Source organism: Talaromyces rugulosus, chromosome II (genome assembly GCF_013368755.1).
Source record: "Talaromyces rugulosus chromosome II, complete sequence".
In the NCBI taxonomy this organism is placed as follows: Eukaryota; Fungi; Ascomycota; class Eurotiomycetes; order Eurotiales; family Trichocomaceae; genus Talaromyces; species Talaromyces rugulosus.
In genome coordinates, this window is record NC_049562.1 from 5,146,368 (window position 1) to 5,162,297 (window position 15,930).

The following is a 15,930-nucleotide window of genomic DNA, read 5'->3' on the forward strand; positions in this document are numbered from 1 at the left end:
TGCGTCTATGAATCAACGGTATATACGTAGCAATTAGTTAAGATGTAGCCATAAGATAACGTTGGAAAACTTAAATTAAATTGCTCTATATCAATTCATAACTAGTAGATCTATTTTCCAACCACATTGGGCAGTGCTTTTTCGTACTGTGATAGCTCAGTCATAACTTTGACAGCCCAGTCTTGCTTCTCCTTGCCCGCAGGTTGGTAAGGCTTGCGTGGGTAGTATACCTCTGCCGCAATCCCTGCCTCTTGTCCGATGAAATACCACGACGCATATTTGGTCAGCGCAATGCCTTCCTTGCAGACCTTTTCTGTCTCGGCCACCAGTCCTTGGAGTTTCTGCGCTTCTTCGACCTTGCCTGCCGCCCACAGATTGTATAGCTTCGATGTCGACTTGGGAAATACGTTGCCCATACCCGTTACGCAGCCAACACCCCCTCCAATCAGACATGGCAGCAGCCAGTCTGAGGAGCCGGCATAGACGCTGAATTGATTTGAATTGTATTGGTGGCTAAGACGTGTGACTTTACCAGCGTTTCCGCATGTGAGCTTGGTGCCGACAATGTTGGGGTGATGGGCGAGTTCGGACATGACGTCGGAGCTAATGTCAACACCATTTGTGACAGCAGGGAACTATAAAATCTGTAAGTGGCTAGACATAAAAAAGGATACCAAGTAATTGGGGCATACACTATAAATCACGACAGGAATAGGACTCAGGTCGGCAACCTCTTTGTAAAAGCTCAAAATGACGTCCTTGCTAACAGCCTTGGCCCAGTAGCTGGGAGGCAGAAGAAGAGCCCAGCCAGCGCCAGCCTTGGCTGCATCTTCGGCAAGTTGAATCGTCTCGTTTGTTGATTGACCGCTGATACCGGCCACCAGGGGGTAGTCTACTACTCCCAAATCTTGGACGGCTTTTCGGGCAACACGAACCAGATCCTGGCGCTCAGTGGGAGAAAGCAAAACTGCTTCTGCGTTGGTGCCTGCTAAGACGATTCCATGGACCCCGCTACGGATCAGGTGAGTGAAATGCTTGTATGCTGCATCTAGATCGATTTCTTGCTGCGGGGTGCTCTTGTAATGAGAAATGACAGGAACGTAGACGCCCGGGGGCAGTTGTTTTGACTTGACGGCGATGGTGGAAGTCATGATGGGTATGATTCTTTGTTTTGGTATTCAAAACTTTTTGGATCTATTTCTTGAGTAGGAAAAAGATGGAGTTGGTTCCTCCGGCGAGAATAAGAAGAGTAGAAACCAAGTTCCCAAAACGGGAAAGCGCAATGCGGGGAAAACGCGACTCGGCGAAATGTCCGATCGGGGCGCTCCTTTTATGGCTTTATGACGGCCCTCCGCATCGCTCGTCCCCCGATGCAAATGCTCGCCTCTGTTTGACCGTGATAGTCGTGATTCTATGGCCCGGATAGCTGCCCTACAGTTCAGTCGATATGCCAACCAAACGACAACGGCGCCAGGCCGATACTGCAGATGCAGACCTCGCTGCAGGCCCCCCACAGTTCGACTCGGTCTCATTCATCAATCGCTTCGTGCCGTCAACCACGCCGGCAGCACAAGCCAATGATGACAAAAGAACTGCTAATAGCACTTCTCAGAGAGATGCTCACCCGGCTGCCACGCCGATGCCTCCACCGGGCCGAGAAACCACTGGAGATTCCGTCGTGTTTGATGCCCTGCCCGGCATCACCCGTAAGATCACTGCCTGCGCAGCTTGCCGCAAGAACAAGGTCAGTTAGGCAAGGGAAAGGGATTTAGTACCTGTTTCCAGCTGACAGTGCCCAACTAGATCAAATGTGATATGCCCTCAAGTGGGCCGCCGTGCACACGATGCCGGCGGCGGTCCTTGTCGTGTGTGTTGAATCGCAGTTTGCAGTCACTACTCGAGGATACCAAGTCAGTAGCTAGCTTTCTTTTCTATACTTTTTGATTGAGTATGGCAGAAACCTGACCGAGACAGAAACACCGATAATCTCAAAACAGACATCCGAAATATTCACAAAACTCTTACAACGATTTGCCAACATCTAGAGTTGGAACAGCCTGATCCTCTATTAAGCGCTAATTCTGCACAGACAGCACAATACGTTGCCAATGGTCGTCAAGCTGAAACCGGTGATGACAACGATGGCTGTGAGGTCTCTCCACCAGAGTCGCCATCTGCTTCCCATGCCCCAATCGACACATTCTTAACCATGGCTAAGATTGGCCGGCGCCCTTCGGTTAGCTCTCAGCAAAGTAGAAGGCGTCCTGATTTGTGGCAGGAAGACCTCGTCAGCAAATCAATTGTTACTTTAACAGTGGCGGAGAGTCTCCTAGAACGATACTTTTCGCGCCTGGACCACTATCTTTACGGTATTGCAGTGGGCCAAGATGACATTCAGAAACTCCGGTTTCAATCACCCGTACTGTTCGCAGCAATGTGCACCGTATCTGCTATTCATGATACGCATGATTCGCAGTTATACGAAGCCTGCAACCGAGAACTGCGCCAGCTGGTGTCGCGCTCCATGTTCGAGAAGCGAGATGTGAACTACATTCGAGCACTATGTATTTCTTCTTTTTGGCTACCAGATGCTTCTCGAATTTTATCAAGCGACGCTATTCGTCGAGCAGCAGATATTCGTCTTCACCGTGTTGATGAGTCTGCGATGGTGCAGGACAATCAAACGGCGCTGGGAGGGACTCCCTTCAAAATGACAGATCGCCTCCGCCTATGGTATCTGTTGTTTATCTGCGACCAGCATCTCTCTATTTTACACAATCGTGATGCCCTTCTCCGTGGTGATAAGGCAGTCACTTCTGACTGGGAGTCCTATATTCACCAACCAGAGACAACACAGGACGACATTCGCATACTATCACAGGTCTCGTTACTGTTAATAATGAGCGAAATTCGAGATACGCTCGGCTCTGAATTTGATTCCCAGATGCCGCAGCTACTTTTTGGTCAGATAACCAATTATTCACGTCAGCTGGATCGCTGGTTCAGCAGGTTTTCGGGATTATTTCAACCGAATCCTCAAATTGCCGAATTCCCACGAAAAGGCCTGGAGCTTCACTATCAATTCGGCAAGTTGTATCTCGGTCATCATGTCTTTCGAAACCTTAAAGGACAACCAATTCCCTCTCATTCATTGACGGCTGCAATAATGGCGCACGACGCTGCCGTTACCATTTTTGATATGATTTTGACGGACACAACCCTTCAGGGCAATCTCGTCGGTGTTCCTCATTATTTTCATATAATGATTGCCTTTGCCGGGAATTTCCTGCTGGAGATTTGCAAAAACTATCATGACCAACTTGGCATCGAAGCCTCAAATGATTTCGCACTAGTCGAACAAGTGCTGGGTCTGTTCCAGGCAACACCATGCATTGCCCAGCACCCTATCCAACGGATGACGGTTGGCTTAGGCCGTAAGTTGTATGACTGTGCTTCTTTTGTGGGTATTCCAGAGGATCACCTACGTAATACTGCTGCATATGCGGCAGGTGTGCATATGCAAAAGGAGCAAAACTCTCTTACGTCCGCTGGAGGGATGCAAATACCTCATGAGCAGCTGGGATATTCGGTCCAGTCGCAGGTTCCTGTATCACAAACGACTCCCGACGACTTTTTCTTATTTTCTGATTTGAATTTTGGTTTTACAAATATGACTGGGTTAATGGGAATGGAGTAGGAAGTTGGAGAAGTGTGTGTACATGTACAAAAATTACCGTTAATATCTCTTATTTTATGCAAGACTGACAAAATGATCGAACTTTGTATTAACCTCCTCTTCAATTTAGACAAACTTCCATAGTCTATTATAATCTTCTATGTATGAGTAAAAATCGGTAGAATATCTGTATTTCCTCTAGCGAAGTATGTGATATTATGAGTCTGATACCCATTCTGGGAAAAAAAGGCTAAGAGAGTGTATTTTAGAAAGGGAACGCTCGTCTATTCTTCCAAATCTACCGCGGCATCGTCGTGAAAGATAGTCGTTCCCCAATCCGGTCGATTGAATCTCTTGCCCTTTGGCTTCGCCAACGAGTCCATACTTGTCATTTCCTTATCCGACAGCGTAAAATTACCACTCAGATTTTGTGCAATCCGGGAAGGTGTTACACTCTTTGGAATGACACTCCACCCCTTTTGCACCCCCCAACTGAGCATGACATTCCCCGTTGACGTGCCCCGTGTCTCGGCTATCTTGTTGATGATGGGGTTTTGATGCAGGGTACTTCCTGATCCGCCCAAGGGTCCAAACGCAGTCTGGTGGATTCCCTTTGCTTCGCAATACGCATGTAGTTTATCCTGAGGCAATAGCGGCTGAATTTCGGTTTGGTTAACAGCCGGCACGATCTTGGCAGTTTGCAGCAGTTTCTCTAGGTTGACAGTTGAGAAGTTGGCGACTCCGATAGCTTTGGCTTTGCCCGTCGCAAGCAGTGCTTCCATTTCTCGCCATGTATCCCGGAAATCCCATCCGGCTGCGTGTACCTTGCGGTTTTCTTTGCCGTATTCCGCATCGTTGGGAGACGGGTCTAGTGTGACGGGCCAATGCATGAGGTATAGGTCGACATAGTCTAGACTTAGGTCCGATAGTGACTTCTCAAGTGCCGATGCGACGCGTCGATGATCCGAAGACCACCTTTTTTCTCCGATACCATGATTAGCCTATATTCTTTACCTAATTCAGGTTGGGGTAGTATACAGTTTCGTGGTGACAAAGTATTCAGAGCGAGGAACCTTTGTCTTTTTGAATACTTGGCCAATTTCTGCCTCATTTCCGTCTGTAGTTGTATGAATTGATTAGCAGTATGTCCGAGACACTCAAGCATGGCACCACGTACATAGAGGGGCACAGTCCTATCCCAATTCAAATCAGCTTGTATGTTCTGATTTGTCAAATTAACACAACACATACAAAATGCCTATACCCTGCTTCAAAAGCAGCTTCTACCGCGGCTGCCGCTTGACCAGGTGGTGATTTCCACGTTCCGAATCCAACGGCAGGGATTTTAATCCCAGAATTGAGGGTGAAGGAATCGACTGCTGCCATAATTTTCTGATATTTAGTGATGGAAATGTATTTCGTACACTGGGAACAAAATTTCAATGTCATTATATTCATGCGGGGTAGCTTCAGGATAAGTAGTGAGTTTTGGGGTACGCATCAGGGTCTTTTTAAAGTTGCGGAGAGAAGACCGAACATTCTTTATTGATGTCATGATTGAGTCGATGATGGGTTCCAGTACTTTCGTCCTATAATCAGAATTGCATTGGTCAATATTACATTCATGTACCTAAAAATGGGACGTTTTGAGTGGTGCTTCTTGTGGTTATCTGATCTAAAAATATAGACAACATTTTGTTTTATTTTTGATTGAAAGTAAATTGTATATCAAGTAACAAATTCATTATTTCTTATGCATAATCTTCTAGATACTCCTTCAAAGTTCTTTTGAGATCACCATCTCCCTGAAACCCTAGGTGAACAGCACGCGTAATATCGAACTCAGCCGGCCACGAGCCCACGATCTGCTCAACTGCACTGTCGGGCGTCTCCTTGATGAGATTCCTTGCTTTCTGTCCACCAACATCTAGTAAAGCATCCAACATTTCTTTCACTGTGACCGTAATCCCGGGTAAATTGACAATCCGTGATCCTCCGGTCACTGAACTAAATGCTTCTGTCGGCACATCACGCGCAATAACCAGGTTTTTGATGACAGTCCCAGTCGAACAAACCCACAGCTTCAAAGTTTGGGGGACGGGCAGGATGCTTTCTTCCCCATTCAAGGGCTCCCGAATGATCCCCGAGCAAAAGCTCGACGCCGCACCTGACGGTTTACCCGGGCGAACGATAATCGTCGGCAGTCGCACAATTCTTCCATCGAGCAATCCTCTCCGAGAGTAATCGTTTAACAGGGTTTCGCCAATTTGCTTTTCTGCTCCATAAGATGATTGTGGTAGCGGCATTGTCGCCTCGGTTACCTTGTCCTTGAGCGCAGGCCCAAAGACTGCCAAACTAGATGGGAATATGACTCGGATGCCAGGTCGCGTGGTGCGTATAGTATCCATCATATAACGCATGGAATCAATGTTGACCTTCAGGCCGAGCTCGAGATTGGCTTCGGCTGCTCCGGACATGATTCCGTGGAGCAAGTAGACGTGAGTGAAGGGGGTGGTTGAACATAGTTCTTGGCAGGTTGCGAGCGAGGTCAAATCCGATGCTAATGTTGTGATTTTAGCAGTTGAACTGGTCGACGGAGCTGACGGTTGCATCACATCCGTCAGTGTAATTGATGAGACTTGAGTGTCGAGGAGCAGCTCTTTGGCAAGCGCTTGGCCAATAAACCCGCCGGCGCCGGTGATCAGAATTTCCATGCCCATGACTGCAGTAGGAAGCCTATAATATATGCTTTTTGTGTCGGGGTATTCAATGTCCAGATATAAATAAATAGCGTTGGACTTCTAATAGTAGTTGAAGTGTTGAGTGGACAGGTAGTAGTAGAGGTAACCCTAATTTTACTGCACGGACATTATTCTTGTAAAATAATATCAAGAGTACAAGTAATTCATAGAAGAAGGGAAATAACATAATGACAAACTTATTAAATTCATATTTTACACATTCTGTAGATTAGATAGTGAATAGTATGCATGTGCATCCCAAATGTCCCATCGTCGGAGATCCGCCGTTCGCTGCGGACAGGTCACCGAGCAACCCTACATCGGAAAGCTAACCGATCAACACTCGTTCTCCACGCGGGGAAGGATAGCTGAATATCCACTTGTTTTTTCGCCATGTTATTATTTTAAGTAAATAGCTGCTATTAGTTGAACCGAGTTTAATCTTAGTAAGATTTTTTCCACTGGTTTAGGTCGGGGCGTGGTTGAGCCCGAAAGATATGATATACAATCATTGCCTGAACAGTTCCCGATTTCACCCTGTTATTTCAAGAAATTTAAAAGACTGAATGTCAAAATGGCCGAGGTTGCGGCAAACACACCTGTGGTCTCCGCAGAGGAGCTCCAAAAACATTCTACTTCTAGGGATTGCTGGATTGTGGTGCATTCGAGAGTCTATGATGTGACCAATTTCTTAGAAGAACATCCAGGGGGGTCAGCCAGTGAGTCCCCTAGCATTTTTTTCTTTGATAGTTTGAGTAAAGCAATGGATTACTAAACTATGCACAGTTATTTTGAAATATGCTGGTGACGATGCAACGCAAGCATATGACGAGGTTCATGCCCCTGGTATCATACATCGGACATTAGCCCGCGAGCAATTCAAGGGCACAATCGACCCCCTCACAATACCCAAGAAACAAACAACAGTGCCAGAGGCAGTCCCAAATAAGAGTTCTGAAGAGCTTCCAGATCTAAGCACGCTCCTAGGAGTGCAAGACTTTGAAGAAGTTGCTCGGAAAAAGTTCTCAAAGAAGACGTTTGCCTTTTACTCCTCAGCCGCGACAGACTTGATATCGCATCGCGATAACATTGAAAGCTATCGAAACTTGCTTCTGCGACCTCGAGTTCTACGGAATGTTAAGGAAGTATCGATATCCCGAAAGATATTGGGATGCGACAGCAGCGCTCCTTTTTTTGTTAGTCCCGCCGCAATGGCCAAGCTCGCACATCCAGATGGCGAATTGGCGATCGCAAGGGCCTGCGCAGAGGAGAATATCATTCAGATCATTTCAAACAATGCGTCATACCCACTGGAAGACATAGTCGCTGCCGGTCGCCCTGGGCAAACATTCTTTTTCCAACTTTACGTAAACTCGGAGCGTCAGAAAACGGAAGAGCTGCTCAACAAAGCGCGCAATCTAGGGATCAAAGCCATTTTCGTCACAGTTGATGCCCCCATTCCTGGTAAAAGGGAAGCCGATGAGCGAATCTCGGCTGAAAACTTTGTGTCTGCCATGAGTGGTGCAGTTGCAAAAAACGACAAGAAGGGAGGTGGTCTAGGCCGCGTGATGGCCCAGTATATTGACTCTTCACTGAATTGGGACGATCTCGAGTGGATTAAAAGGGTTTCTAAATTGCCGGTATTCCTAAAGGGGGTTCAGACAGCAACAGATGCGAAATTGGCGGCAGAGCATGGATGTGCAGGAATACTATTAAGTAACCACGGGGGGAGATCATTGGATACGTGAGTTGATACGAAACCTACACCATTAATAAATTATTGCTAAACTATTTGTTCAGGGTACAACCGGCCATGGCCACCTTACTGGAAATGCACAAAGAATGTCCGGACATCTTTGGTAAGCTTGAAATTTACGTTGACGGAGGAATTCGTCGGGGAACGGATATTTTGAAGGCTTTGGCTTTGGGTGCCACAGCCGTCGGCGTTGGACGACCATATCTGTATTCGTTGGCCTACGGAGAAGAGGGAGTGCAACACTTGACAGAGAGTACGTGCCTTTCAAAAATGACTAGATACAAGGAAATTACTAACAACCAACAGTTCTGAAAGACGAGCTCGTGTCAACGATGAAATTGAGCGGAATCACAAATATCGATCAAGCTCATCCCGGAATGGTAAATACATCCAGACTAGAGCATCTCATTCGGACAGGAGGGGAAAGGCATCCGTGGATCAAGTGGGAGCCAAAATCTAGGCTATAAAATGCCATAGCAGATGTTTCTAAAGATTAGATAAACAGCACGCTAGAAATAGACTTTAATACCGTTCTTACCTATTTCATCTCCTCGGCCTGGTTAGATAGTGTACAGTGGACCTGTTTAGAAACTTGAATAAGCTTTTTTGCTATTCTGTGAAATTGAAGTATGAGTAACCCGACCGTCAAAATACAAGTCTTTTATGATAACTTCCCAAAAAGGAAATATTTGATCACTCTAGTAAGTTCAACAACTATATCAAGCTTACATATGTAAATCTATATATCTAAAAAGGTTAATTATTCACGTTTATCAGTTTATATATATGTATATAAATATGTATATACAATATAGTAGAGTGAGTATCTGGATTGATATATAACATCAATTGATGTCAACTATTGACATGTAGAGAAATTATCAGTTTATCGTGGTTGCATTTATACTCTGCACTTTTCATCTAGTCGAAGAACCAGCACTTTTCTCTTACAACTTGGTTCTAACTGATATTTTAATCTGCAGCATAAAGATAAACCCGATTTAATTCTTTGTCGCACTGTCATCAGTATCTTGCGGCTCTACCGGTTGTTGTTGTTGCTGCTGTTGTTGTTTTCTGTAGTAGCTATCAGTGAAATGAACTGCAACTCATAAAAAGCAGAAACTTGCCTCTTCTTGTTAGTTTCCAAATGATGTAAATGCCTTACAGAAAAGGCCGCAATTATTAATATGACCGACAGTACAGAAGACGAAATGAATCCCTTGTGGTAGTTTGGCGCGTCGACTTGTCGCCATACAATGAGTGGCAACCACGACTGAAAGACGTATGCAATATCATTCATCATACCAATCACCAAGGCACGTTCCTCATTGTCCTCGGAGCATATTTCGTGTGCCCAACTAGTGTTCAGTCAAAATTAGTGCACAGTTCCATCATATAACACTCAAGACATAATACGTACGCCATGCATAGACCGCTTAGACCGTAGCCAGACCCCATGTAGATATAACAGAACCAGTGCCAACCTGTTGGGATATTCCAAATTGCGAGGGAAATGTAGCATAGCAAATTCGAACACTAGATCTCAAGTCAGTAAACTGACTTAGGTCTCTGTATTAAACACAGAAGAGACTCACAGCGCCGAAAAGGATAGGAGGCCAACGCCTTCCTTTAAATATAGTATCAGAGGTCCCTAGCTCAGTTAGTTAGTGAATTTTGATCAACAATCTCGGGGGGAAGTATATACAGGCGTAAACTAGTGTTGTGAAAACCTGAACAGCATAGGTTGTTGTCGGATAGGCATTAATCTGCGCAACAGTGTAGACGGGATCTTTGGAGGCTTTCAACCATCTATTTAGATATTAGAGTCTGATATTCCATGGAACAGGTTAAAGGAATAAAGCCATACTGTGCAAAAAGTGGCTGACCTCCACCACCTCCGTTGTTGAAGGTCCTATTGAGTAGTGTTAGCATTGCCATCTACTTGGACCCATAATAACCTACACATATAAGAGTGTGAGAAAGTATATATGCCATGATGAGAATATCTTCTTAAATTTGGATTTTGTAAACGGTTGGCGCGTCCCGCGGCCCTCCAGTTCCATGCGTTTTTGGGCGAGGGAAATTTCCTATCAATAATCGTCAGCAACATTGAATAACACAGGAGCACTCCTCAAACATATACACACCTTTTCACTCAGGTACCACGGGTTGCTAATTTCAGGCACATCTGGTAGAACAAAAAATCCCGCAATAGCGACCGGAAGGGAGATGATTCCATCTACGATGAAAAGCCTGTTTAAATAGAATTAGCGCATGAACCTTTGGATTTCCTACTAAAACATACCATTGCCAACCCTTGAAGCCTCCTTTACCGCCAAGATGATACACCGATGCCATGAGATACCCAGAGAACATACTTCCAATACCACTGCTAGTATGAAATATGCAAGACCGTTTAGCAAGCTCGTCTTTGCGGTACCAGGATCCAATAATGTACTGCATTCCCGGGTAAAAGGTGCTTTCGGCAAGACCTGTACAGCATCAATCAGTGGGTGCTCTTCGATATAAATGGCTGGTGGGACACCAACCAATGAAAAACCTCAAAACATAGACTTGCTCAGCGCTATTTGCTCGTGACAGGGCAAATGTGAGAACAGACCAAATCACCTATATCCTAGTCAGCATTTCTAGTTTCACCTGTTGTCGTTTAAAAAGTACCTCTGCAGCTGGAATCCAATACCGTGGTGGAATCCGAGTGAGCATAATATTGGATGGTATTTCACCCACGACATATCCGACAGTCCAAGCTGTTTGCATGTAGTTAAGTTGGTTCTGATAAAGACCTAAATCTTCTTTCCTATTTAACATTAATCCGTCGAAATCGATGTATCGGGGAGATTCTGCTTACATCCCAGACACAAAGGCATTGTTGATGTTGATTTGATCCAGATTCTTGATAAAGTATCCTGTAGAGATGTCAGTGGCTCGATTTCCAGCTGCTAATAACATTCCCACTCACCCAGCGAGGCGAAAGTCAATATTGCCGTGTCTAGCTTGAAAAGAAGCCGTCGCTCTTCCGGAGACTTGTCGAATGTGTCCCAGATGTAGCTTGTCCATTTTCTCTTCACTTCCTTTTGGATGATTGCATCAGTCGACTCGGTCGCCCGTTCGTCAACAACAATTGACGGGGGCGCCATTGTCAGAGTCGGATAGTTTTGTCGATAAAATCAGGCAGGCCCAAGTTAGCTGCCGCTGTAATCCAAATAATATTTGAACATGCAACCCCCGTATATATATACCTTCACTCCTTCCATCGCAATTCCACAAAATAGAAAGCGGAGGAATTTTTAGCCTTAGTCTGTAACTACCCTTGTCAGATAGCGGAATTAGACTCTGTCGTTGTTGTCGATCTATTTCGTCATCCGACATGGCGTTTGCGCAACAATGCATGGTGTTGTGCTGCCTGCATAATCGCATTGCGCATCGATAAGGATCTAGTTTTGCATTGCGCGGCCAGTCATGCGCTTTGTGAGTCGGGGATTATGGCGTGATATTTGGGGTGTTCACGACACTGGAGAGCTGGGCCTCTTTAGTGCTTATGCTGGAATTTGTTTTTTTTAAAGGAACATGCTCTTATTGTCTATCGCCAAAACCAACAAAATAAATTCCTTGGAAAGAACATGCTAAGCTCTCCCAAATAAGACCTTCAGTCGCTCTCTCTGCTGTTCTTTAGCCTCGATCCAAGTGTCTGTATGTCCCTGGATCAGCGGCAAGCCAAAATTTCTCCTGCCAGAATTTGTCCAATCCAAGATATCTTGAACATAGACTTCCTCATGGTCCTTCAATGAGTGGAAGCCCCTTCCACTTCCCTTTATCCGAACGCGCTCTTTGTACTCGTCTGTCATGCTCGTTCGAGACGGAAGCTTAATGATTCCTGAAAACACTGCTGCTAGTACGATCGCTTGAAACTCAAATAATGTAAAGGTAGCCGTATAGTAAGGGACACCAATAAATGCCAAAGTCGGGTCGGGGATGTAGAAAATATCCTTGTGCAGGTTATGGACCTGATTACCGTCTGTGACGAGAACAGTGTCACTGGCATTGTCGGATAGAGTTTCGTCCTCGTGAAATCTTTCCAGGAAAGGGAGGGTGATATGATATCCAGTGCATATGAAGATTTGGTGAATATCACGTATCGTCTGATCCGTGTTTTTTAGATGTATTGTCACCGGAAGAGGCTTGTCACTAGACAGTTCAGTGGGTGCGTCGTCTTCTGTTACTTCGAATGACGAGATCTCGCTTATTCTGGCGGCGTTCTCAGGTAGAACACTTGCTCCCAAGTCAAAAGGGCCGTCGCGCGTACTCTGGTAAATACTCTTTGTCAAGGGTCCAAGTTCGCGCGCAATGTCCGTCGAGGATACACCACCGCCGATGAGAAGAACATTCTACGAATGCACATGTGTAAGTTGCTATAGAAACTCCAAACGCCGGTAGATTTGAGATCTCACCTTGCCCGCAAATTCATCCGGCCGTCTGTAAGATTTTGAGTGTAGGACTCTAGATGGCCATCTGGCCTTTAGGCCAGACAGGCCCGGTAGATCTGGCACTCGAGGGGCATGATAATGACCAGAGGCAACGACAACCGCATCGAAATACTATGGGAATGTGTGAGAACGCTATTTCAAGATGCCCGTTTGAAACACTTACTTCAGACAGTTCTTCTTCAACATCACCTTTCTCAGCGTCTCCACGAAGAACCGACCATGTCACTTTCCACGTTGTCTCTTCTTTCTGAACATCCACCACTCGAGCCCCCAACCGAGTCACACCGCTAACCCCGGTCTTTATCGACGTATTCTGGATATAATCCTTTATCACTCCATGGTCCACGATATCCGGAGTTCCCTCTGGCCATGCGTTGAGTGTCGTTCTCAAAAGCGGGGTCGAGACATTATTCCTGAGACCTACATAACACGGTCTATCGTATATAACATGTTAGATTCTGGACAACAAGAAACAAAACCAGGTGAGTTCAATGCTGTCCCTACCCTGGCGGTGCATGTTTCAAGTCATTTTTATCCGTCGCTCGTTCGTCGTTTCCAGGTAGCTCTCCTTGCGATGGTTTCGTAGACGGATATACTGGTTCTATGGGCGGACGTTCATCGTAAAGCCTATAACATCACCATTTCTTTGAGTATTGGAATATAAAACCAAGGTTTCCGACCGCAAATGGAAATTGGGATACGTACCACACCCCGCCAGCTGCCTTGTTTCTTTCAAAGACCGTGACATCTAGTCCTTCCGAGAGTAAATGCGCTGCAGCGACAACACCACTGATCCCAGAGCCGATCACGGCTACTTTTCTGATGGATAGATCTGCCATTGTTCGGTCGTGCGGTTAGCAAAGTTGACTAGAGCTATAAGAAGCATGGATATTATTGATGGCATACATAATTAAAAGCAGGATGCGATACAAATTCCTTTGGCGATTTGTCATCGAGATTTGGTTACATTTGGTGATTGCATCATTTCTTGACAAGTGCACGTTTTATTCTAGAACTCCAAATTGCGAATGGGGACAGCCCGGAAGACACCCGAATAGTAATAATATAATTGAATTAATTATCCGTTATTTTAAAGTGCATAATTAATCATGATCCAAATTGATTGGCAAGAGATAGCACCGGATGTTTTACGTCGGGGCAGCCAATGATGGGACCAGAGTTATAAATCTTGGGTTGTAAAAAATGCTCCGATTGAAACACGACAGTTGGGGTCTGGAGTGATACGATCCTCCAAAAGAGGCGAAGTGCAGGGTGCGCAATGGTGGTTGGCGATGATGTGATTAACCGCATCACGACCATCTTGTGACAGGAGATGTGAGGGGTTGGATATGACGTGCATGAACTGCAAGTTTGGGCAAAGCAATATACAAAGAAGTAATTCCCCATGGTATCTACAATAACAATCACTTCATCAATTAAGTAAAAACTACAAAACAGACCAATTCTATTTTTTACCGCATCAGGCAATTTAAGGTTGTTAGGGTTACTAGGGTTAGGGTTACCGCACGCAATAAATAATTCGACATGGCACCAGCACCAATCGATCTCCAAATCGTCGACGTCGCTGCGCCGACCAAACATGAAATCTCTCTACCTCAGCCGGCCAGAGAAAGACTAGAAAAGGCTGGGATTGACCTGTCGCAGGGCTATCCATACAAGCCGGCCCGGCCGCTCTATCTCGACGACGTCTACAACATCCGCAACCAGAACCGAGAATACGTCGACGCGGGCAGTCGCGCAGACCGAGACAAGAAGGCGCTTCTCGGCGCTGCGAAGGAGGTCATTCATCTCACCAAGAATATCGGCACAGAGATCGTAGGCCTGCAGCTCAAGGACCTGACCGACCAGCAGAAAGATGAACTGGCTCTGCTGATTGCTGAACGAAGCGTTGTCTTTTTCAGAGACCAAGATCTCACTCCTCAGAAACAGAAAGAACTAGGTGACTATTATGGCGAGGTCGAAATTCACGTACGTTCCCACAAAACCCCTGATCGTCTAGTGAAAGAGACAAGTCTTACCAGCTTGTACAGCCCCAAGTCGGCCATGTGCCAGGCGTACCCGGCATAACCGTGATTTGGCCAGCGTTAAATGCCCTCGACCGACCCGCCAGTTTCCGCAAACCTGGAGGCTCATCACAGTGGCACACTGACCTTGTCCACGAGCGACAACCGGCCGGTATCACACACCTGCACAACGACACCGTACCGACCGTTGGCGGCGACACGCTCTGGGCCAGCGGATATGCTGCTTATGAGAAACTATCTCCTGGATTCCGCAAGATTATTGACGGGAAAACGGCCATCTATCGCTCTGCGCACGGCTATTTAGACCGTAAGAACCCCGAAGCGGGCCCCAAGTACGTCGAGCGTGAGCACCCGTTGGTGCGTACGCATCCTGCAACAGGCTGGAAGGCGTTGTGGGTTAATCGCGCGATGACGGTTCGTATTGTTGGACTGGACAAAGCCGAAAGCGATTTGATCCTGGGGTATTTGTATGATGTGTATGAGCGTAATCTGGACATTCAGGTGCGATTCAGGTGGACGCCGCGGACCAGTGCGTTGTGGGACAATAGGTATTTAGCAAACCCAATCCCTTCTAGTAGTACACTTTTCTGATTCGTTTCTTTCAGGATCACAATTCATAATGCGAGCTGGGACTACGAAGGCACGGAGCCCAGGCATGGAACCCGAGCGACCTCGCTGGCAGAGAAACCATTCTTCGATCCTAAATCGCCGTCGAGGAGAGAAGCGCTTGGTCTGTTGGGACCTGATGAGATTAAAGAACTGCAGGAATATGCAGGGAATTTGCAGCTATAAAGAGCAGATTTTTTGCGTTGTCCTATCCAATGTAGCAATCTCATTCTGAAACATGCGAGCTATCACAACGTCTATCCTGGTCTATTTCATAACGTAGGATGCGGTCAAGCAGGGAATATTAACTCAGCTTGATTGACGTTTCTCTGTTTGGTACAGGAATAAAGAACATCACCCTTATCGTCAATTGGAGGGTTCCGATGTTTACGTTTGGAAGGAATAGTTGAATACCGAAAAAAGTCAAGGTAATGACGGAGTAAAGCAAAGGACCCTCTTTTACCAACGACGTTTGTACATGATATAGGTCTTAATGTAGTCTACTACAAACATTAACATGCAAGTGACACGACCATCTATAGTGTCTATTGTTGTTTCCAATGTTATCAACATTCCCATGTCGAACATTTCTCATCCTCTA

General features: G+C 45.9%; 7 protein-coding genes across 7 annotated transcripts; 3 read left to right on the plus strand and 4 right to left on the minus strand.

The window, feature by feature from the left end:
- Positions 1-110: 110 nt before the first annotated feature.
- TRUGW13939_04239 (uncharacterized protein) lies at positions 111-1,151 on the minus strand (the record flags this gene model as incomplete). The annotated part of the gene is made up of 2 exons (XM_035487416.1): positions 111-635; positions 693-1,151. The coding sequence occupies 2 exons, from the start codon at positions 1,149-1,151 to the stop codon at positions 111-113; spliced, it is 984 nt and encodes a 327-aa protein (XP_035343309.1).
- A 296-nt stretch (positions 1,152-1,447) lies between these two features.
- TRUGW13939_04240 (uncharacterized protein) lies at positions 1,448-3,697 on the plus strand (the record flags this gene model as incomplete). The annotated part of the gene is made up of 3 exons (XM_035487417.1): positions 1,448-1,744; positions 1,804-1,910; positions 1,975-3,697. The coding sequence occupies 3 exons, from the start codon at positions 1,448-1,450 to the stop codon at positions 3,695-3,697; spliced, it is 2,127 nt and encodes a 708-aa protein (XP_035343310.1).
- A 263-nt stretch (positions 3,698-3,960) lies between these two features.
- Positions 3,961-6,396, minus strand: TRUGW13939_04241 (uncharacterized protein; the record flags this gene model as incomplete). Its single annotated transcript, XM_035487418.1, has 6 exons — positions 3,961-4,651; positions 4,715-4,793; positions 4,854-4,869; positions 4,928-5,101; positions 5,214-5,265; positions 5,450-6,396. The coding sequence occupies 6 exons, from the start codon at positions 6,394-6,396 to the stop codon at positions 3,961-3,963; spliced, it is 1,959 nt and encodes a 652-aa protein (XP_035343311.1).
- Positions 6,397-6,991: 595 nt separating this feature from the next.
- TRUGW13939_04242 (uncharacterized protein) lies at positions 6,992-8,640 on the plus strand (the record flags this gene model as incomplete). Its single annotated transcript, XM_035487419.1, has 4 exons — positions 6,992-7,136; positions 7,204-8,161; positions 8,218-8,426; positions 8,480-8,640. 4 exons carry the CDS (start codon positions 6,992-6,994, stop codon positions 8,638-8,640), a joined length of 1,473 nt encoding a protein of 490 aa, XP_035343312.1.
- A 534-nt stretch (positions 8,641-9,174) lies between these two features.
- On the minus strand, positions 9,175-11,331 carry TRUGW13939_04243 (uncharacterized protein; the record flags this gene model as incomplete). Its single annotated transcript, XM_035487420.1, has 13 exons — positions 9,175-9,247; positions 9,370-9,531; positions 9,594-9,709; positions 9,769-9,824; positions 9,879-9,982; positions 10,041-10,085; positions 10,136-10,260; positions 10,321-10,426; positions 10,479-10,665; positions 10,723-10,801; positions 10,853-10,991; positions 11,043-11,100; positions 11,154-11,331. 13 exons carry the CDS (start codon positions 11,329-11,331, stop codon positions 9,175-9,177), a joined length of 1,428 nt encoding a protein of 475 aa, XP_035343313.1.
- Positions 11,332-11,817: 486 nt separating this feature from the next.
- On the minus strand, positions 11,818-13,517 carry TRUGW13939_04244 (uncharacterized protein; the record flags this gene model as incomplete). Its single annotated transcript, XM_035487421.1, has 5 exons — positions 11,818-12,579; positions 12,643-12,789; positions 12,842-13,112; positions 13,183-13,305; positions 13,384-13,517. 5 exons carry the CDS (start codon positions 13,515-13,517, stop codon positions 11,818-11,820), a joined length of 1,437 nt encoding a protein of 478 aa, XP_035343314.1.
- Positions 13,518-14,223: 706 nt separating this feature from the next.
- TRUGW13939_04245 (uncharacterized protein) lies at positions 14,224-15,515 on the plus strand (the record flags this gene model as incomplete). Its single annotated transcript, XM_035487422.1, has 3 exons — positions 14,224-14,667; positions 14,730-15,271; positions 15,329-15,515. 3 exons carry the CDS (start codon positions 14,224-14,226, stop codon positions 15,513-15,515), a joined length of 1,173 nt encoding a protein of 390 aa, XP_035343315.1.
- Between the last annotated feature and the right edge of the window lie 415 nt (positions 15,516-15,930).